The sequence below is a fragment of the Rhinolophus sinicus genome, linkage group LG13 (genome assembly GCF_036562045.2).
Source record: "Rhinolophus sinicus isolate RSC01 linkage group LG13, ASM3656204v1, whole genome shotgun sequence".
In the NCBI taxonomy this organism is placed as follows: Eukaryota; Metazoa; Chordata; class Mammalia; order Chiroptera; family Rhinolophidae; genus Rhinolophus; species Rhinolophus sinicus.
The window spans coordinates 9,961,845-9,982,180 of record NC_133762.1 but is presented as its reverse complement, the minus strand read 5'-3'; the positions used below and the strand labels follow the sequence as shown (position 1 = coordinate 9,982,180).

The 20,336-nt window shown below is 58.3% G+C and overlaps 1 protein-coding gene and 1 long non-coding RNA gene across 5 annotated transcripts; one reads left to right on the top strand and one right to left on the bottom strand.

The window, feature by feature from the left end:
• The first annotated feature begins 1,011 nt into the window (after window positions 1-1,011).
• Window positions 1,012-19,522, top strand: KLHL25 (kelch like family member 25). 4 transcript variants are annotated; one of them, XM_074317406.1, is made up of 3 exons: window positions 1,012-1,226; window positions 14,517-16,316; window positions 17,702-17,836. In XM_074317406.1, exons 1-2 carry the CDS (start codon window positions 1,145-1,147, stop codon window positions 16,295-16,297), a joined length of 1,863 nt encoding a protein of 620 aa, XP_074173507.1. In that variant the 5' UTR covers window positions 1,012-1,144; the 3' UTR covers window positions 16,298-16,316; window positions 17,702-17,836. The 4 variants fall into 4 exon arrangements, with proteins under 4 accessions (XP_074173507.1, XP_019582270.2, XP_019582271.1 ...); XM_019726711.2 differs by lacking the exon at window positions 17,702-17,836 and adding an exon at window positions 17,485-17,622 and having other exon boundaries at window positions 1,013-1,226; XM_019726712.2 differs by lacking the exon at window positions 1,012-1,226 and adding an exon at window positions 1,755-1,939 and having other exon boundaries at window positions 17,485-19,522.
• Window positions 3,335-5,193, bottom strand: LOC141568092 (uncharacterized). The gene is made up of 3 exons (XR_012491099.1): window positions 5,098-5,193; window positions 4,614-4,662; window positions 3,335-3,436 (listed from the first exon to the last, which is right to left on the bottom strand). It is a non-coding gene; the product is annotated as an uncharacterized LOC141568092 (long non-coding RNA).
• Window positions 19,523-20,336: the final 814 nt, after the last annotated feature.

The following is a 20,336-nucleotide window of genomic DNA, read 5'->3' as shown; positions in this document are numbered from 1 at the left end:
CAGTTTCCACCAGTCAAAACCCTCCTCGCATCTCCCACCAGCGTGGCCCCTGCTTCCAGGGCATTCTCCCCGCTGCCGCTTGGCTCTCACAGCACTTAGGACTTTCGATACTTCACCAAGGCTCTCTGTAGCCCTGACCTACCCGAATGATCCATTTTCAGTAGGAGGGAGAAAAGAAAGGGCCCTTATCGTGCACTTACTTTGTCGTGGGACTGTCTCTATTATTCCCGCAAATAATCCCCTGAGGACTTTCCCCTGCCATGTGTCAAATGATGGTCGGAGGCACCAATTCAACGCCAACAGGCATCCTCAACTTGGGGTGCGGTGAAGGACACTTTGGTTGTGGTTGATTCAGTGCAAACAGCTCACGTGCACCGCTGTGCACGGCCTGGCTGGGAGTCAGCCTTCTCCTCACAGAATGGAGGGGGTGAGGCGGCTTTGGGGTGAGGTGACCCTCTCCTCACGGCATAGCTGGGAGACAGCCCTAAGGCAGGGTGGACCCCTCTTCACAGCTAGGCTAGGACACAACCTCAGGTGAGGTGACCCTCTCTGCACAGCATGGCTGGAAGGAGCCCCTCACAGGGGGCCTCAGGTGAGGGGTCCTCAGCAGCTGTGCGCCTCAGCCAGGCAAACACAGCCTTTGGTAGACAGGAGCTCACAGAGCCAGAGGGAGCGGATTTATATGCAGAGAGGGATGTCCCAGTCCCTGGTCCCTAACTGCTCCATCCTCACGCAAATGAGGACGCCCACTCCTCGCAGTTTGATTCATCCAGAAAGCACTATCCTGATTGGTCAGAATGGCGCCGCTCTGATTGGCCAGTGAAGAGAGTCCTGGAGTCTACAGCTGTGCAGCTCCAATTGGATGGGGAAAGTCTCAGTCCTGCTGGTTGAAATAGGATTCCAGGAATTCTTCTATAAAGGTTGGCTCAGTTGTGAGGAACACTGTGCAGAGTCAGTTCAGTGTAGGAAGTAGGCAGCTCAGGGCTAGCTTCTCCCTGAAGCATGGCTTAGGCTCTGCTTTTAAATCTGAGCCCAGTTAGCCGCCTGGAGCCCTTCCTAGTAGGTCCTTTCTTTCTCCTTTCTCCACGTGAATACAGGTTACGGATGAAGAAACTGGATACATAGCAACCTGAAGTGGAATACAATGCACACCCAGAAGGCGAGAAGGAGTAATTACAAATCATCCCCTGCCTTGGAGACTAGCACAGCCCAGACGTCCAGTAAAGGTTGGTGGAATAAATGAATGGATGAATGAATGAATATTTGAAGGGTGACTTACTAAAGGAACTTAGAAATGACAGGAGAGCTCCAGTACCCTGGAAAATACATATTCCAAATACAGGCAGCATTTGGTTTAGTGGCTACAGAAAATCCCAAACACTAAGACAGGCCCAGAGAAAACCACCTGCCCTCAACATTTTCACAGCTAAAAGTGCAGCTCCGCAGACCAGGTGCAAAAGAGTCACATGCAATCTACAAAGCTCCCTTCTTTGGAAAGCTCTAGAAGACCTGGGTATTGTTCCCAAACTTTGGCCGCGCGCTGGGGTGGGGGTGGGCGCCTGTCCCTTTAAGAATCTGGTCGAAGTCCTCTTCCTCTCCCTGCCCCGCCCCCTCACGGTACCGACGCAAGGCGAAGGCACCCACCCCTTTCTCCTCCAGCCTACGGTACTATGGGCTTGGCCGCCCATCCATCACAGAGGTGCCGCCTATGATTGGCTGCTGAGCTTAGGACGGGAGGCGGGGCTGGAAGGCCCGAGAAACTAGTTTGTTGGTGGCGCCGGGTCAATACCGCAGCGGCAGTGGCTCGGAGGCTGTGGAAAGTCCGGGGAAGGGGAGTGGTGGCGGCCACGGTGGGGCTCGGAGGCTCGCTCGGGTGGCCAGGGGCCTCTGATCACGACGGTGGGCCGGGGGAGCGCGGCTGGCGGTGGCGCCCCGAGCGGTGAGTACCAGGGCTGGGCAGGGCTGAGGGCGCAACCTCGGCCGGTCTAGCCGTGCTCCCGGCGGCCGGTGTTGGCACTTGTCACCGCTCGTCCCCACCCCCCGCCCCTCCCGCACGTACCCGGTGGGAGCCCCCAGCAGAGTGAGCCCTCGCGGGGCCGCGTCCCGGAGCTGCCCTGACCACCGCGGGGTCAGGGGTGAGCCTGGAGTCGGGGACAATGGGGGGGGGGGCTGTGGTCCGCCACCGTGTCCCCAACGCCGGCTCCTCCCGCCTGCGCGTGCCTGGGGACCCGGCGAGGGGATTTGCTGAGAGCCCTGGGCGAGGGAATGAATTGTTTTGTAAATGGAGGCTGCGCAGCGGGAACAGCAACTCTCTCCCCTGGGAGTGGTTGATTCATTGAGTCTGCGGACTCTCTTTTTAAAAAATTACTATCGATCCTGGAAAGAGGAGGCTGCCTGCCTTGGAGGCCGTGAGCTGCCCGGCGCTGCGCCCCGGCCGGGCGAAGTCCTCGCTCCCTTGACACCGAGGGCCAGATGGCCTCCTGCCTCGCGCAGCGCCCGGGCCCCGGGGTTCACCGGGGAAGTGTCCGCCGCCCCCGTGACCCCGGCCCTTTATGTCCCGCCTGACAGGACCCCTTGACCTTGTTTAGCGAGTAGTGGAGCAGCAGAGGGACGGTCGCATGCGCTCACCCATCGCAGTGGCGGCCACCCGGGCAGGTCCAGCGCAAGCCTCCTCCAGCCGGCGGTCCTCTTCCCCGTCGTGCCCTGGCGCCGGGACCCCACGCACTTGGTCGTGACCCCACTCCTCCTTTTCGCCCTCTTAGCCGCGGCAGAAGTTTTTCCTTGGGGGACTGTGCCTCCAAGAGGCACCTATTTTTTGTGCTGCTTCTTCAGAGCCCCCGCATTTCATTTGCATTATCTATGAGCAGATAAAAGTCTTTACAGAGAGAGACCTGATCAAAGGGGTTGGGGTGGGATGGGGGCAGACCCAGGCCCCTGCCGGTTTAGTCCGGGTGTTCCAGGGCCGTGCTGGGTTGCTCTGAGCTGGGGGAAAGCTCCCTGAGCTTGGGCCCTCCCTGGTGAGTCAGGACAGAGAAGCCAGTCTGGGCCTTTACGTTTCACTCTGGAGATGGGACAGAGGGAGAGAGGCAGGAACCCCATTTTCTTCTCATGGACCAGACTCTGGTGGCTGATTTGAGTCGGGCCTTTTGGGACCGTGGGCCTCCGTCTCCATTCATAAGTGGCTCTGATGCTCAATGGGCCCAGGTGTGTTGTTAGGATTCCTAGGGGATGCTGGTGAAGGCTAGCATTTGGGGTCTGGGGAGGAGTGGGACACAAGGTCCACCAGCCCACCCCGAGGCAGATTTGGTGTCCTTCTAAGACCTGGCATCCTTGGGTCCTCAAGTTGTGCCTGTGGAAGTTGATGGAGTCGGTTTTCTTTCAGGCCCGGCAGCTATTTCCGACTCAGTCATTGTCAGGAAGTGATTCCTGGGAGGTCCTTAAAAGGAAGGTAGAGAAAGATGATAGAAAGCTTCGCCCTGGGGCTCAGGCTGCATCCAGATCTGTTTGTGGTGCAGAGAGAGGAGCTGTGGGCAAGCTGCGTATTCCACATACCCCTTAATAGCATCTTAAACTTGTGGGCTATGTCGGGAGAGGAGAGCAGGAAGAACAGAGGAAGACCTGGGCGGGCCTACACTGCAGTGAACGAGGCTTGGTTCTTCCCATCTGTCACCATGAAGTGCCAGAGGGCATTCTTCAGGGGTAGTTGGTTCATTCATATATTAATTGATTGTTTTCAGGGCCTTGATTGGGCCCCTGCTTTCAGGTGAGGGTGTGCTGGCACCTGGATCAGGGGCCCTGGCACATGGAGGTGTGGGAGCTGAGGGGACAAAGGAGAAAGGATGCCTTAATGAGGTAAAGATGAGAAAGGCATGTCAGAGTCTAGATTCCAGGCCCTGGGTGGCTGCCTTCTCGCACCACCCACTCACATTTCTCCCAGAGGCAAAGTCATTGCTGACCTTAAGGCAGGTGCAGGTTGAGGTCAGAGATAATGCAGGTAGGAGCCTGGAAAGGTTCACTGGGAACTATGGTGGCCTGGCCTGTGGAGTCAGTGTTCCCGGGAATCCCCAGAAAGATGGATGGCTTTTAGATGCAGCCTTTCTGCTCAAGGTCTCCTGGGAGAACCCACCTCACCAGCCCTTGGCCTGAGCCCTTAGTCCCTCTAGACCAGACCAGCCCCACGCGTGAGTGTGGCCTGGCCAGGGTGGGGGCAGGCTGAGCTGCGCTGGCGGGAGAAAACGAGTGGCCAGACTCCAGCAAATGAATTGGCTGATTGAGGTGCTGGTTTTCATCTAATGTGGTAAATGTCATAATTGAATGGCCTTAGGCAGCCAGGACTGTTAAAGCGTATTCCCAGCCACAAATCACTATAACTGGGGGCAGGGCGCGGGGTGGGGGTCCGGTGAGAAGAATGTGGGCATCCCCCGCTGTTACTCCCAGCTCCCCAGTAGGGCTTTCCCCTTATTAGTCAGAGTCTGTCCCCAGGTGAGGGAAGTCAGCCCAGTGTCCACAGCAGGTTCCAACCCCTTTCCTGGACCGCCGGGCCCCAGAGGACGTTGCCCCCATCCCAGTCCGACGGTAGCTCAGGCTGATACCTGTCACTTTCAGGCACTCACCTTGCCGGACTGACGCCCGATCCTTCGGCTCTTAGGGGTGTGGGGGGTGCTGTGGGGATGGGAGACAGAGAGAAAGCTCTTCGGCATAAGGTCAGGGGAAAGAATGTGGGCTTGGGAGCTGGACTTGGGTTCAGACGCTGCCTGTGTGTCCGGTCAGCCCACCCTGGGGGGCCTCAGCCTCCTCTACCCACCGCTGCCCCTTCTTCTGGTGCCAATAGACTCTGTTCTTTCTTATGCTAAACCTTGCCTTCCAAGCCCTGTCAGTGCCCTTCTGGATGAAAAAGAGGAGGCATTTTGGGCTCATTAACCTGTTCGTAACAGTGCCAGCTCTGTGGTCTCACAAATCCAGTATAGTTGGGAAATGTCACTGTATTTTCTGCAGATACATAAAAATCTTCCCAGCCTTGCTTCCTCCCCCGCCCCCAATGGTCTCCTGCACCCCTGGGTCGTACACAGAGTCTGGATGAGGCTTTCTGGATCATACCTCATTTCAGAGTAGCAGAGGCCCAAAGGCCAGCTCCACTGCTTCACTATCCCCTCGTTGGAACCGTCATACCTGGCACCTGTGGGCAAAAAGAACATGGCAGTAGGTGTCTGGGAGTCTTGCTCTGCCCATACCTGGCTGGTGACTGCATGTAGGTCCCCTTATTGTTATGGGTCTCAATTTGCTCTTCTGTAAAATGGGTGGATGTTCTTCTGTATGGTGCTTCTATCAAATGTTTTGCTCTAAAATCTCAAAAGTGCTTGCAGCTTGAGTTATTTGCGTAGCCCTGTGGGCAGGAACAGTTTGAGAAGCAGGCAATGTAGAGGGGCCCAATTAGAAGTCAGGAGTCTAGGATTCTAGTTCCAACTCTGCCTCTGAGGTGTGCTGCGGGGCTTTGGACAAGTTACTGTCCACCCCTGGGCCCTAATTTTCTCCACCTGGAGAGTGAGAGGCGTGCCGCAGTCCAGCTCCCCGTTTCCTTTCCTTTCTTGGTGAGTGGAAACTGAGATAGACTTTACCTGTAACTCCAGACGGACGGGACTGTCCTTCCTTGAGCCTCTCCCAGTTCCCTGCCTCTGTCCACTACGTGTGGGGCCCACATGTGAAGGGTCTGCAGGCACAGGGTGTGCTGTGGATGAGGGGCTGGTGACGCCAGAGGACTGGGTCAAGGAAGAACCAAGCTGGGCCTAACGCAAGGGGGTGTGTGGGGGGCTCATTTCCCCAGGTGCTCTGGCTGGTCCTGGGTAGGGAGCTGGACGGCAGGTGTGGGATCACTCAAGGTAACCCCGCTCCTACCCCAGAACAGATGGAGTGGGCCCTAGTCTGTGCAGTGTCTCCTGGGCATACATGCCAGGGCCACTTCCAATAAGAGACATGGACAGAGAGCTCCCAGGAGAAAGAGGGATCATGAAGGGACCCCAGGAGATTGCAGGGCTCCTTGCCTCCCGCTCACTAGGCAAGACCAGTAGGATGGCTCCTCCCATAAGGGGGTGGGTACTGAGCAGGTCTTGGGAGAATGACTGCTGCTGCCAGAGGGGGGACAGCATTCCCCATGGTGTCACTCCCCACAGGACACCCGATTTGTCAGAGGAGGATGCAAAGATAGGATGGAAACAAAAAGCCTTGCTCATTTTCTACCTGTTCCCATTGGAGCACCAAGGAAAAGCTGACCACAGATCAATCGCGCATGAATGGAATTAATTTCCTAATTAAGAGAAGCTTTGCTCCTTCAAACTCCAGGATGAGCTGCCTGCCAGGTTTGTAGTTGGCCAGGCCAGATTTGTCTGGGCAGGAGTGAGGGTCACGAGATGGAGGAGCTCTATTACTAGAAAGCCACCGTGATCGCATCCAATATTCAGAGTTCCACAGCTGCTGCGTCCTCGCTGGGCTTGTGAAACCCTGGATCCAAATGCCACCCCTGGATCCAATGCTTGCTCGGTGACGGCGACGTGGTGGGAGCTCACTGCTCAGAAGGCACTCAGAACAGTGCCTAGTACTCAGTACTCAATAAGTACAATTCATTTTTAGTAGTGTTGCTGTCATTACCATTCATCTGGGCTACTTCTATATCTGACAGTGATAGAAATAGTGGGACATGTGGCAGGATTGCACTCCTGGTGCTCTCGTGGGTGAATGAAGGCATGTGACTGTTTTGGCCAATGAGATGGGAGCAGCAGTGATGTGTGTCCTTGTAGGCCAAGCACTGAATTGTCAGCGCCACACTTTCCAGAGTGCTCTCGTTTTCCTTTGGCATGGTGTCTGCTCTGTCATCTGGGTCCCCAGGAGTGACAGTGATGAGACAAGCACTCCCCGCACTCACCACCACCAAGGGAACCACAATGCATGTAGTATGAGCAAGAAATAAATATCTGTCCTCTAAAGCCACTGAGATGTGGGGATGTTTGTTGCTGCAGCGTAACCTTGCGCGGTCTGACGGCAAGTCAGGCTTGTCAGGCTTGGTTGTGAGGCTGAAATCTTCCCGATGAGATGCCCACCACAGTACGGGCCCAGGGTAGTCATGTGTTTGATCTGGCTCCTTTCCTGACCAAAGTTCCCTACTGATGGTATGCAACAATGGTTGCTTCATCATTCAGTAGGGTTTCGCAGGCTTTGACCCCTTCCCTCCTGTTCATGCCTTGTCTGGGAAAGCAGAGCCTGTCCTCTGGGTCAGGCCAGCAGTCTGAACCCCTCCTCCAGGAGTGACAAGTCCACACCGGTGGAGCTGGCAGTGATCTCCACGCATCTATCAACTTGCAATACTCGCTCTGGCTCCCCAACCAGCAGAGGCTGCAGTCAGCCTGGGGCTTGGCTATCAATCATGGAAGCTCAAGTGACCGCCCTTTGTCAAGTGTGCCTAACACTTGGGAGCATCACATAAAAAGGCCGGAAGATGTGGAGAAGGCCCTGAAGCATGTGGCTGCCCTTCTGGGTCTGTTGGGACCCTCCTGTCCCGGCCAGGCTTTGGCTGTAGGCAGATGTGCAGGCCATGCGTAGGGTAACCTCAAGACTCACTGCCCAGCTGGGAGTGAGTGAGTGTGGTGTGTGTGTGTGACGTTCGAGAGGGTACGTTGGCACTGTTGATCAAGACCTGAGCACAGCAGATGGAAACCAGATTGTCTCACAGTCTGGGTGTGGAAGGAGTTGGGATTCTGCCCTGTGAGGTGAGCCCAGGAGGAGGGGCTGACCTGACAGCTGCCCCTCAGGAGGAGCTGTCCAATAAAGAGACATTTTGGTACTGCCTGAAGGAGAACCCCAGTAGTTACCAAGCAGCGCATGAAGCAACACCTCACCATTCCCCGAGCCTCACTCTGTTCTAGAACCACCCATTCCCCTGCAGGAGAGATGGGGGTTCAGGTGAGGCAAGGATGGGGTGAGGCTGAGGGCTGGGGTGGGGCCAGGTGGCATCCAGCAGACGAGCCACATGAGAGCAGAAGGTGTGAGTTACACAATTCTCGTGACTGTACCGCAGGCTTGAAATCTTTCCCAATAAAAGGCTGGAAAACAAAATCAAAATAAGTACACAGCAAAAAACTACCAACAATTCTAACCTGTGGCATTTTAAATTAAAAACATGGTATATATAATTTCTGAATAAATACATAAATGTTTTTAGAGAAAGAGCCCTTGAACGGCAGAAACATTGAGAGAAAGGACCCATTGTCTGGTAATTCACTTGTATCTGGAATGATCTGTGGCTCCGATTCAGTTACAGTGGTCATACTAATTTTCCTTTCAATTAACAATTAGATTTGTCTGCTTAGTAAGGGTGCTTAGTTTGTTTTCCACTTGAAAACTGGAAGGATGGATCCCCTGTAGCCTGTGGGCTCCCAGACACGGGGGTGGGGAATGTATTGGAGCCGCATGTCCACGCGTGTCCGCTCGGACCCCGTCCTGGCTACAGCTGATGGAGCGCCCAGCCTGGTGTGCCCTGTGTGACGGAAGTGCCTGAGTGCTTCGTTTTGACAGCCCGGGAGCAGCCCAGATCTGCGGGGCTTGCCAGTATCCGTCAGTGTTTTTCCTGATTATAAAAATACTACACGCTCATGAGCAAATCATTAAAAATGAGTAGACAGTGAAAGTCCATCTTCAAAGTGGAGGTTAGGGATGGAGCCAGGGTCGGAATATCTGCTGTGTTCTTTCCTCAGTGACAGTGGCAATTCACAGCAGCAAAGAGTAGAACAGCTGACCGAGGAGGCAGGAGAGGCCCAGGCTGTTCTAAATGCTTATTGCTGATTGTCTCATTGGATTCTCACAACCACCCTATAAATAGTGATCGTTTTCATGATCACTTTATGGTTGGGGGGGAAAAAAGGACCCAGAGAGGGCAATTAACTTTCCCAAGGTCACACAGTAAGGGTTGAGCTGTCTTCAGAGGCAATGAAGAACTTGGACCTTTCCTCAGGGCTACTTTGCCCAGTCCAGACAGTATAGCTGAGGCAGAATACCTGAGAGGAACAGCCTCACATACTTGCTGACTCTCCCCTCCCTGGCTTCTCCCCTGCCTTGTTCACATGTCACCTTTTGTGTTATGCATGTACGTCGCCCAGTCCGAGAGGTAAAACTATGCCATCATGGCTTTGTTTTAAAGCCCTCAGCATAGCCTGTAGGTGCTCATTTGTGTCAGGCTTTTAGATGGGGTGATCTGGGACCTTTGTGGTCTCTGGGCACCTAGGTCTGGGGCCCATCTGCCGTGGTTGGACTGTCCGAGTGAGTTCTTCACTCACCTGGGCTCAGCTGGGCAGGACAGCGGGGAGGGGCCTGGCAGTGCCCTCAGCCACGTGCAGGGTTGAGCCTCCTCACAGCATGGCCGCCTCAGGCTGTGGTTTCATCCAGCGCGGCTCGCTTCCCCTTGAGTGCGAGGAGAGGAAGTGGAAACTGCCGATCTCTGACGGCCTGGGCCAGAAATGGCACAGAGTTGCTTCAGCCGTCTGGTCAGTCACGGTGCGGTCACAGAACCTGCTCAGGTTCCAGGGGAGAGGACACAGACCCTGTCTCAATGGGACGCTGTCACAGAATTTGTGGCCTCCTGGGATTGCATCCCTGCCGGTCACCCTCGCCTTTCTCTTCCCCGGATGGGCCACCTCGCTTCTACCCGGTCTTTGCACTTACTGTTCCTCCACCGGGATCCCTCCTGTCCCCATCGTCACCTCCTGACTCCGGCTGATCGCTCAGGTACAGGTCACATATCCCCTTCTGGAGCCTACATGAGCCTACTAGCTTCTTGTCACACTCTGGCCTGTTGTTTTCATTTCTTTGTAGAACTTCCATGAAGTGATAATGTCCTGTTCACTGTTTTTTTTCCCCCCATCACTAGTCTGTACCCCAACACCACCAACCCCAGAGTGCACCCTGTGGGGGCAGGTACCTTGTCTCTGTCCGTCACTGTGTCCCGTGCTGACACCTGACTTGTGGGAATTGTTCCGGAAACTCAGGATGGATGAGTGACTGGGAACCACTTTACCTGAAACCCACCAGCTGGGTCCTGGGCCTTTCCTGCTCCCTCTGGCCTCCAGTGAACTGTGCAGTTGGTATCGTCATCTTGAGGGTCGCTGACTCCTGGATGGAGGAAGGCGGGGGGCGGGGTGTCAGTGCTGCAGCCCAAGGGCGACAGCGAAAGCAGCAGTGATCGCCTCTTTTGCCTCGCATGCATTTTCCTCAGAACCGAGGCCTTTCACGCTTAGTGGCTGCAATCTGTGGAAAGCATGGGAGTTTTTTCTGAAGGTCTTACCCCTTAGCCACTTTGTTTCTTTGTGCGTTTAGTTACCATTCCAGGGATGGTGAGAGAAGTGAGCGGGGCACATTTGGTGCCTTTCATCACTTCCTTGCAGCTGAGGATGGCAGCGTGGGGCGGAAGTGTTGTCCGAGGTCCATCAGTGCTCCTCTGCAGGATGATGAATTGCCAGTCTGAGCATGGCAGGCAGTGTCGTGCAGTATATTCTGTGCCTTAAATGCATAAAGCCAGGACAGTGCTTAGGTAGTCAAAATAGTTCTGCTATGTACAGCGCCAGAATGCCTGATTTATTGCCGCCTCTCCCACAAAGGCAGGGGCCGAGAGGCTGCGCAGACCTGACTTTGCACACTTGATGCTCACCCCCCATCTCCGGGAACCTGTCCCACACTCCTCGGATCCTGCAGCCCCTGCACCGGGCTGAGTGGGCAGTAACTGATACTAAACACTCGTGAAACCCGTTCCCCTTGGTGTCTGGGTGGCCTCCCCGGAGCTGGAAAGGGTGGAGGGACCCACCCAACAAGACCCCTTATCGAGGTGAGCAGCCCCTGGTCCCAGACCTGTAGTCCTTGCACTAGATGCGACTCGTGATGGCCAGTGACAGAAACCCCCCTCAAACAGGCACAAAGGAAGTCTAGGGGCGGACGGGCTCCGGTTCAGCAGGGACCAGGGGCCCGCCTTGGGCAGTGTGGCTGCCATCGCTGCCACGCCCGGCCTGGGTCCTGTCCTGTCGGCAGCCCTGAATTCAGCCTGCTTCATGCCCCGCAGTTCAGTAAACGTGGTGGATACAGTTTCCTTGGCCCTTCGTGGGTGTCACGCCCCTCACGGTGGCCAGGAGGATGGCACGGCTGATTGGCAGGCCTGGGTCACGTCCAGGCAACCCTGCGGCCCAGGGATGTGCCGATTGGCTGGCCATGGCCAGATGCCCAGCCTGGATCCCATGTGAACCGGCTGGAGAGGAAGAGGGTGGTTGCTGGGAACTGTCAGGTGTCACTGCAAGCAGGAGGGGGCATCGTGCTGGCTCACATGAAACAGTGTCACCACACACGCCACTGTTGCAGCCACTGTCTCCGCCGTCGTCTCTGAGTCTGGAAGGCAGCTGCGCGAGCACTCCAGTTAGATGCGCTGGGCACAGAGGTGCCAAGCTGGCTGCCACGCTGGGTGGGGTCCTGCTGGGTGTGGTGCTGGCTCTCCTCTGCCTGTGCGGGGAGTTTGCGTCAGCAGGCAGGCATCTTGGTGCTGAGTAAGATGCCAGTCAGTGCTGGCCCTTGGCTGCCCAGGCAGCGTCGGCCTTGAGAGGTCAGCACTGGACTTCATTCTCAGGGCAAATGTGGCTGCGGGGTACGGGTTGGCCCGGCTTTCCTGCACTTGCTCAGTCTTGGTCCTGCTGTGTCCCGCCCTTACCCTCTCCAGAGAGAGTCCCCACCTAGATCGCTTGCAGGGCGACCCTGTCAGCAACACCCCAGAGTGGAGGCGGGGTTCAGCTCATACCCACAGCAGCAGTGCCAGCTGCCTCAAGCGTGGACCTGGGACCCCCAAGGGGGCCGGGAGGGAGGGAAGCGTACCGCACACAGCCAGAAATCCTGACGGGCCTCCGCCTGCTGGGCTCAGTATACGTCCACGTGGGACCGTGCAGGAAAGGCAGGGTCTGTCTGCTCTGGCTGGCCCTGGGGCCAGGTCCTGTGGGCAGCCATGGAGTCCCCTGGCCCAGGAGCGGGTACTGGTTATGTCCTGATTACACTGCTGTGGTTAGTGGAGCAAAGAGCTGCCGTTCCTTCCCGGGGCTGTCTGTAAAAAAGAATCCAAGGGAGCTTGGCACCACAGATGGGTATCCAAGCCCTAGCCTTCAGGGCCGCATTCAGCTCAGGCTCAGAAACGGCCTGGCTCCCTGGCCAGGCTTGGGGTGGGGAGAAGGCAGGTGCAGTGAGGTGCTCAGTGACCCAGAGCAGGTGGGACCCATGAAAATGCAGGTGCTCGAGAAGGGAACTTAGGCCCAGCCTGTGTCAGAGCCCTGACCTGGGAGCCGTCCCCCAGCGTGGCTCAGACCAGAGGCCACCTGGTGAACAGCTTGGGCATGGTGGTGACGGCTGGATGGAGTCACCCAGTGAGCGGCGACATTTTGGAAAGTGTCGGATGATTGAGTGACAGAGCTGGTATGAGGATTTAACAATCACAGCAAGATTTGCGGAAACGTGTTGCAGGGTCCGGAATTCAGATGGGGCAATTCAGGCCAGTGGGGGGAGCGTGCTGTGGGCCAGGCTCAGAGGTCGTGCCCCGTGTCTGACTGCCAATGAGGGACTCGCAGAGGCCTGCACAGGACAGAAGGGAAAACGAGCAGGGGAGAGGTGAGGGGCCCCGGGGCCAGTGGTGGAGGCCACGTGCACAGCCTGGCCCTGGGGTCCCGCGCTCCCCTCCTGCTGGCTGCACACACCACCCCCACCCCTGGGGGCCAGAACAGCGAGGCCGCTCCAGGCCCAGGAGCAGGGCCTTGCCCAGGCAGCTCTGTGGCTTCTCTGGGACTTTGCCAGGGAAGGAGTGTGAGAGCGAGCCAGAGAGCAGAGCACACAAGCAACGCACTGGGAACGCTCTTACTGTTGCGCTGAATCAGGAAATCGCTTCCTTCCTGTGCCAGAGCTTTGCTTAAGGAGAAAACTGACCTGGAGTGGGAAGAGGGAGTCACATACTTTTGAAAATTAAAAATGAAAAAGGTTTCTGGGGTTTTTTGCTGTTGTTGCTGCCTCTTTACCAGCAGGAGGAAAGCAGCACAGACTCTTGGGGTCAGAACACTGAATTCAGTTTTTTTGTTGTTGTTTTTTAGCAATGTTTGCTTTTTTCTTCTAATTGGGAAGCAGCCATGGTCATTGGGTACATATTGCTTTCATGCTGCAATGGCATAATTGACCCTTTTAAGGAGGGCGCAGCTCACAGTGGCCCATGCGGGGATCGAACCGGCAACCTTGCTGTTATCCGCACCAAGCTCTAACCAACTGACCTAACTGGCCACCCTCTCAGTTTGCTTTTGGCCACTTTTTTTCAAAACATGTGATTTTGCTTGGCGATTAGCTGAGCCTTACTTCCACAGCACGGCCGTGTGTCGTGGGCGTGCCATTGGTCCAAGTTTAATGAAAGTACTTTGGAATCCCCCATATTCACGTGGGTGACGAGACTGTCTGTCTCCTTGCAGGGACCAGCACTCTGAGCCCCGCCCTGGGCCGGGCAGAGGGGGGCAGATGTGGGAGGAGGGGAGATCCCCAGAAGCCTAGAGGCTTCCATCAATGGCCGCAGGGTTTCTGCTGCTTTGGCTGAGGCGGACTCTGGATTGCTTAACTGTTCTGTGTGTTCTGCTGTCACCGGGACCTTTGTCTTGGCTTCCTGTTGGGACCTTGAAGTTGAGCAGGTGTCCCGTGGGGGAGCCACTGGTCAGCCGGCCTCACCTCCACAGCCTTGCTCATCCCAGCTGGGTCCAGAGGCCTCTGGAGACCCCTGGATGTTGAGAACATGTCTACACTGAGCGCTTGGGCTGTGACAGACAGCAGCTCTGGAGGATCTTTCCAAGGAAAGGGGTAAAGGGGGTCTGGCCAGCGCTGCTGGAGCCCAGCTCAGGACAGGGCCCCTTGGGAGCACAGGGGTGTAAGGCTCTGCTTGGGGTGTGGGGGTCCCTGGGAACGTTGTTTCAAGTCTCCCGGCAGGAATCAGTCTCCTTGGGCCAACGGAGGGTGGTGACTGGGCTCGGAGCTGGACAGGCCACGTGGGAATCCTCTGCCGGCCTTTGGGCAGCCGCTTTGCCTCGCTGAGCCCTGGCAAATGGGGCAACCAGAGCAGCGTCCCCAGGGGCCGGAAAGCAGTTGAGGGCCCTGCCCCTTAGTGCTGCCGTGTTAACCAGGCTACTGACGTCATTTGCACAGTCTCCTAACCTCTGGAGGCAGCACAGCTGGAAGTCGCCCGGGGGTGGCTCATAACCAAGCTAAGGACGTTTGGTTCCAGAGCAGATCCAGGCTCAGGAGAACAAAACCCGTTTCCAAAGGGCAGGGGTGACAGCCAGCCTCTGCCGCCCTTATCACTGGCAACAGAGGAGGTGGACGTGAGGGGCAGAGCAGAGGAGGGGGGAGGGGCAGGGCCGGGAGGCCGGGCGGCGTGTCCCCAGGTCCCTGCGCCAGCAGCGGCCCCTCACCTGTGGCCTCGTCCCCCGCAGGTCGGCTCAGCATGTCGGTCAGCGTCCACGAGACCCGCAAGTCGCGGGGCAGCACGGGGTCCATGAACATCAAGCTCTTCCACAAGGCGTCGCACCCCGACTGCGTCCTGGCGCATCTCAACACGCTGCGTAAGCACCGCAGGTTCACGGACGTGACGCTGTGGGCGGGCGAGCGCGCCTTCCCCTGCCACCGCGCGGTGCTCGCCGCCTCCAGCCGCTACTTCGAGGCCATGTTCAGCCACGGCCTGCGGGAGAGCCGGGACGACACGGTCAACTTCCAGGACAACCTGCACCCCGAGGTGCTGGAGCTGCTGCTGGATTTCGCCTACTCGTCGCGCATCGTCATCAACGAGGAGAACGCGGAGTCGCTGCTGGAGGCGGGCGACATGCTGCAGTTCCACGACGTGCGGGACGCGGCCGCCGAGTTCCTGGAGAAGAACCTGTTCCCGTCCAACTGCCTGGGCATGATGCTGCTGTCGGACGCGCACCAGTGCCGCCGGCTGTACGAGCTGTCGTGGCGCATGTGCCTGGTGCACTTCGAGACGGTGCGGCAGAGCGACGACTTCAACAGCCTGTCCAAGGACACGCTGCTGGACCTCATCTCCAGCGACGAGCTGGAGACGGAGGACGAGCGCGTGGTGTTCGAGGCCATCCTGCAGTGGGTGAAGCACGACGTCGAGGGCCGCAGGGCCCACGTGCCCGAGCTGCTGCGCAGCGTGCGGCTGGCGCTGCTGCCGTCCGACTGCCTGAAGGAGGCGGTGTCCGGCGAGGCCCTGCTCATGGCGGACGAGCGCACCAAGCTCATCGTGGACGAGGCGCTGCGCTGCAAGACCAAGATCCTGCAGAACGACGGGGTGGTCACCAGCCCCTGCGCCCGGCCGCGCAAGGCGGGCCACACGCTGCTCATCCTGGGCGGCCAGACCTTCATGTGCGACAAGATCTACCAGGTGGACCACAAGGCCAAGGAGATCATCCCCAAGGCGGACCTGCCCAGCCCCCGGAAGGAGTTCAGCGCCTCCGCCATCGGCTGCAAGGTCTACGTGACGGGCGGCAGGGGCTCGGAGAACGGGGTGTCCAAGGACGTGTGGGTGTACGACACGGTGCACGAGGAGTGGTCCAAGGCGGCGCCCATGCTCATCGCCCGCTTCGGCCACGGCTCGGCCGAGCTGGAGAACTGCCTGTACGTGGTCGGGGGACACACGTCCCTGGCGGGCGTCTTCCCGGCCTCCCCGTCCGTGTCCCTGAAGCAGGTGGAGAAGTACGACCCCGGCGCCAACAAGTGGACCATGGTGGCCCCGCTGAGGGATGGCGTCAGCAACGCCGCGGTGGTGAGCGCCAGGCTGAAGCTCTTCGTGTTCGGAGGGACGAGCATCCACCGGGACATGGTGTCCAAGGTGCAGTGCTACGACCCCGCGGAGAACCGCTGGAGCATCAAGGCCGAGTGTCCCCAGCCGTGGCGCTACACGGCCGCCGCCGTGCTGGGCAGCCAGATCTTCATCATGGGAGGGGACACGGAGTTCACGGCCGCCTCCGCCTACCGCTTCGACTGCGAGACCAACCAGTGGACGCGGGTCGGGGACATGACGGCCAAGCGCATGTCCTGCCACGCGCTGGCCTCGGGCAACAAGCTCTACGTGGTCGGGGGCTACTTTGGCACCCAGAGGTGTAAGACGCTGGACTGCTACGACCCCACTGCGGACACGTGGAGCTGCATCACCACCGTGCCCTACTCCCTCATCCCCACGGCCTTCGTCAGCACCTGGAAGCACCTGCCCGCCTGAGGGACAGCGACAGAGCCAGGTGAGCCCCCGGCACCCCAGCCCGTGCCCACGCTGCGTACGAGGTGTTGTCCAGGGAAGGCCGGTGGGACCGCGGGTGACGGCGGGGCTCGGGGACCCTTTTCCAGCTGTGGAGCCCAAGCCTGGCTCTGCCCCACACTTGTAGTTGACCTCGAGCAAAGCAGGTGACCCCTCTGCCAAATAGGGAGACAGTCTCAGACGGGTGCGGTGCTCCCCACACATGGCCGTACCTCAGAATCGCCCGGGTGTGTTGGACGATTCTGTGTGGAGTTTGGGCCAACCTGCCACGTCTAAAGGTACAGCCTCCGCGCTACAGTGGCCTCACTTCTGAGACCAATTGCAGTCGTAGGTGCCTCCCAGAATGCCCTGGGTGGTTATGTTCACAATTATAGTTCATTCCAGGAAAAGGGTACAGATTAAGATCAGCCAGATTTTGGGGGGTGGGGGAGTCCCTGCGCAAAGCATCCATGTCCTCTCCCCGTAACGTCAGGACAGCATTACTCTCCCGGCACCACCGAATGACAAAATGCACAGAATATTGCCAACCAGGAAGCTCTCTCAGGCCTTCATGTCCAGCCTTTCTGTCCAGGCCCCAGCACACAGGTGATTGCTTGATCACCCACGTGATTACTCTCAGCCTCCAGGTCAACTGGTACAGCATGACCCACAACCCCAAGCCTAGGTCACCTGTACGTCCCCACGCCTACCCTAAGCAAACACACGCCTATCAAGTGTGACACAGATCACCTCCTAGAAGCTGGGGCAAAGGCCAGACCTCTGGCCAAGGCCAAGGCCAAATTCTTTACCACACAAATGCTCAAGCCCAGACCACACCCCAAGGCCAACTGAGGCAGGGCCTCTGGAGCCCACGTGACTCCAGTGAGCCGCCAAGGCGAGATTCCCCCCCACCACCCCCGACTCGGGGGGTCCTGAAGGAACGAGAAGGAAGATGGATGCTCCAGGGGGAGGCAGGTGCCAGTGCTTTGGGACCAGGTAACCCTCGGACCGTGTTGCCTCTTTACCTCCTGCATGAAAACACGCGGGTTTACTGGCGAGCTCGGCCTCGGTGCAGAGGGCTCCCTTCCCTTCCGGAGTCACCATGAGACCTTCCTTGGGCAAGCGGGAGATGACATGTGTCAGTGTGGGCATGCTTCTCTGTCCCTCCGCAGGCTCTGCATGCTGCTTCCAGCCCCACGGCTGTAGCCCCACCGGCAGAGCGGCCTTGACTCCGTCCGTGCACCACAGCGGGAAGCTCAACCGGCCCCGGGCCAGCACGAAATGCTCCGCCAGCTCCGGGAGCCTCGGACTTGGGGGCCGGGCTGAGTGTTAGACAAGAGAAGAAAAGCTGCCTCAGCGCTGTGTGCGCCCAAGGATTTTTCTTTGCAGGGGTTTGCGGGCGAGGACCTTCCAGAGGGGCGTGGACAGACACCAGGCCTCTCAGACTCCGGGAGGACACGTATGCAGAACTTTGAGGCCACTTCTTTCGGCAAGTCCGGAGCTGGGACTGGAGGGGTGGGCAGCACGGCACTGATGGCACAGCTTCGGACTAGGGCTTCTCTGCCAGTATTGTCATGTCACCCCGCAGAGGATGTCTCCGGCCTTGGGGACATGGGCTCCGTCAGCACTGAGAGCAGAAGGTGCCAGAGAAAATGGAGGACACATTTATAAGGGGCAGAAACCTGGAGGGTGACCTCGCGACACACACAGGCTTCATTGGCAGATGACACCCAGACCCCCAGGACTACAGAGGAAACCTCCTCTGGGCCCCTCCCGAGTTGGGCCTCACCCTCGTGACCTCTCACCTCCCAGTCAGGCCGGCCAGGGCCCAGGTGCTGTGCCCCGGTGCAGACACAGATGCTGCTGCCCAGTCACACAGCCGGACCCAGGGTCCCGGGACACATGCCGTAGACAGAGGGATGCCCTGGGGGGCTGCCCATTGCCTCCCCTCCTCAGCCCACCACAGGCGGCAGCAGTGAGCCCATCTCCTGATGGAGCCACACCGGCCTCCACATGTGGCCCTGCCCTTCAAGCCTAGGAGCACATGGAGCTGGGGACCCAGAGGGAGTCCGGGGCGCCCACTGCACGTCCCTCCAGGGCTGGCCGCATCTCAGCCTGGAGGCCGCCAGCCAAGTCCACCTCCCCTGCCCCCCCGCCCCCGACCGAGCCAGCCCCCCTGGCCTCTGGCATCCTGGCCTTCCAGCTGGTAACTGGATCTGGCCTGTTTGCCCCCCAAGCTCAGAACTGCCCGACCAGACATTTGGTCCTTTTCCTCACCTCCTGAGTCGGTGGGTCCCTCGTCAGCATAACTCCAGCATCTGGTGTTCTGCAGAGGTCAGCTCCTACCAGTGCACCCCCACCTCCGCCACCCCGTGTGAGGGCCTCTGACTCATCCGGGGTGTCACCACTGGAGGGGGAGGGGCTCCCAGGCCGCCTGCACTGCGCACGCTGCTGGCTGGCGGGTGGCTGTGCGGTGGAGTTGCCGTCACATTACAAGCTTTTCCTCGTGTGGGCACTGTGGCTTCTGGGGACCTGGGCCTTTGGGCCGGGTGCACCCACTGCTAAGCACGGCCGTGGGGCCGCGCTGCCGCTTGGGGAAGTTCTAAAAGCGGAAGGCGCATCTCGGGTCAGAGGCCTGTGTCCTCTGCTCTGATGTCCCATGTCGGCTGTCCTGCAGCCACAGGAGAATCTCCGCCAGGGCCGGTGGGGGCCTGGGGCGGGGGAAGCAGCTGCCCCAGCCGGGATGGCGGCGCTGACCCAAGCACACTTCTCACAGCACAAAGGACCTCGTGGGGCTTTCCCCGCAACGTGTTGCTTTTGTCTGTTTTTAACTTAATACAAGAATTGAGAGCGTTCTGGCTTTCCTTGGGCGCCGGGGCCTGTCTTGGGGGACATAGTTGGGCACCGACTTCCATCTTGGCTCTGCCAGCCAGGGCTCGGGTGCTTCTGAGAGTTGGGGGTGGGGGGCACTCCAGGGAGCTGCAGGCACCCAGGTGAGAAGGCTCCCCTTTCCTCAGGTTATTTCAGCAGCAGAAGCCTCTCAGCGGATTCTCCTGTAGAATCGTCTTTCCCCTCCTCCTGAGTCTTTCCTGGAAAACCCACGTGGTGAGCTCTTGGCGGAAAATGCTTCCATGTGTCTCCATGTGCCCGTTTATGTGCTGGGGGCCGGAGCTGACCCTCCTTTGTGTGAAAATAAAACAAGCGCGTTGAGGTGGGTGTCTCCGCCCCAGTCGGCAGCCTCAGTAATCACAGCAGCCCCCATGATGCTCTCGTTCCCCTGCTCCCCTTTCTTTCCCGGGTTTCTGCAGCTGTTAGGAACTGCGCAAACTCAGGACACCTGGCAGGGCCGCCTTTTCTAATTCCCGTGGCTGCGCCACGCAGGCCGGCACTGTCGCTCCCAGGAGTCTGAGCCGTGCGCTGGGGTCCAGGTCAGGCCTTTGGGGACAACGTGTGGTTCCCTCAGGTGCAGGGTGGGGGGACACACTGGGAATCAGGCCGGCTGGGGCCCAGATTCCAGCGCTCCTTGGACATACATGGTGACTCACCTGGGGAAGGTCCCATTGCTCCTCAGGTACATAAAGAGGTTACTCAACTTCCCAATTATGTCCATGTCCTTTGCCCCATCTTATAAGTGTCCAGCTGAGTAATTTGTTGGAGAAAACTGGGAAGAGAGAGCATTCCAGATTTTCCGGGGGAAGCCAGGAAACCCCATTAAAAGTACATGTTTCCCCTTTAGCCCTGGCTGCACGGAAGCCCAGAGCCCACAGTGAGTCTCAGCGCAGGCTCAGATTGCCCCGTTGGCACGCGAGCTTCCTACCCCTTCCTCCCCGGCCTGGATTTTCATGTCATGAGTCCCACGTGGTGACTGCAGTCAGGACCTCCGCTCCTGCTTGGAGAGGCTACAGTCTTAAGAAACTTGCTTTCGCTTCCTGATTTTGAGACTTTTCCCAAGAAGACGGACTACCTCCCGTGGTCTCCTGGCCTTTGCCACAGCACCCTCCGCCCCCGGAACGGGAGCCTGGCT

What these genes read in the sequence shown, in the direction of transcription:
- KLHL25 (XM_074317406.1), top strand. Translation starts at nt 1,145, where the DNA reads ATGCACACCCAGAAGGCGAGAAGGAGTAATTACAAATCATCCCCTGCC. An exon ending in AGCCCAGACGTCCAGTAAAG is followed by an intron (nt 1,227 to 14,516) that starts GTTGGTGGAATA and finishes CGTCCCCCGCAG; the next exon opens with GTCGGCTCAGCATGTCGGTC.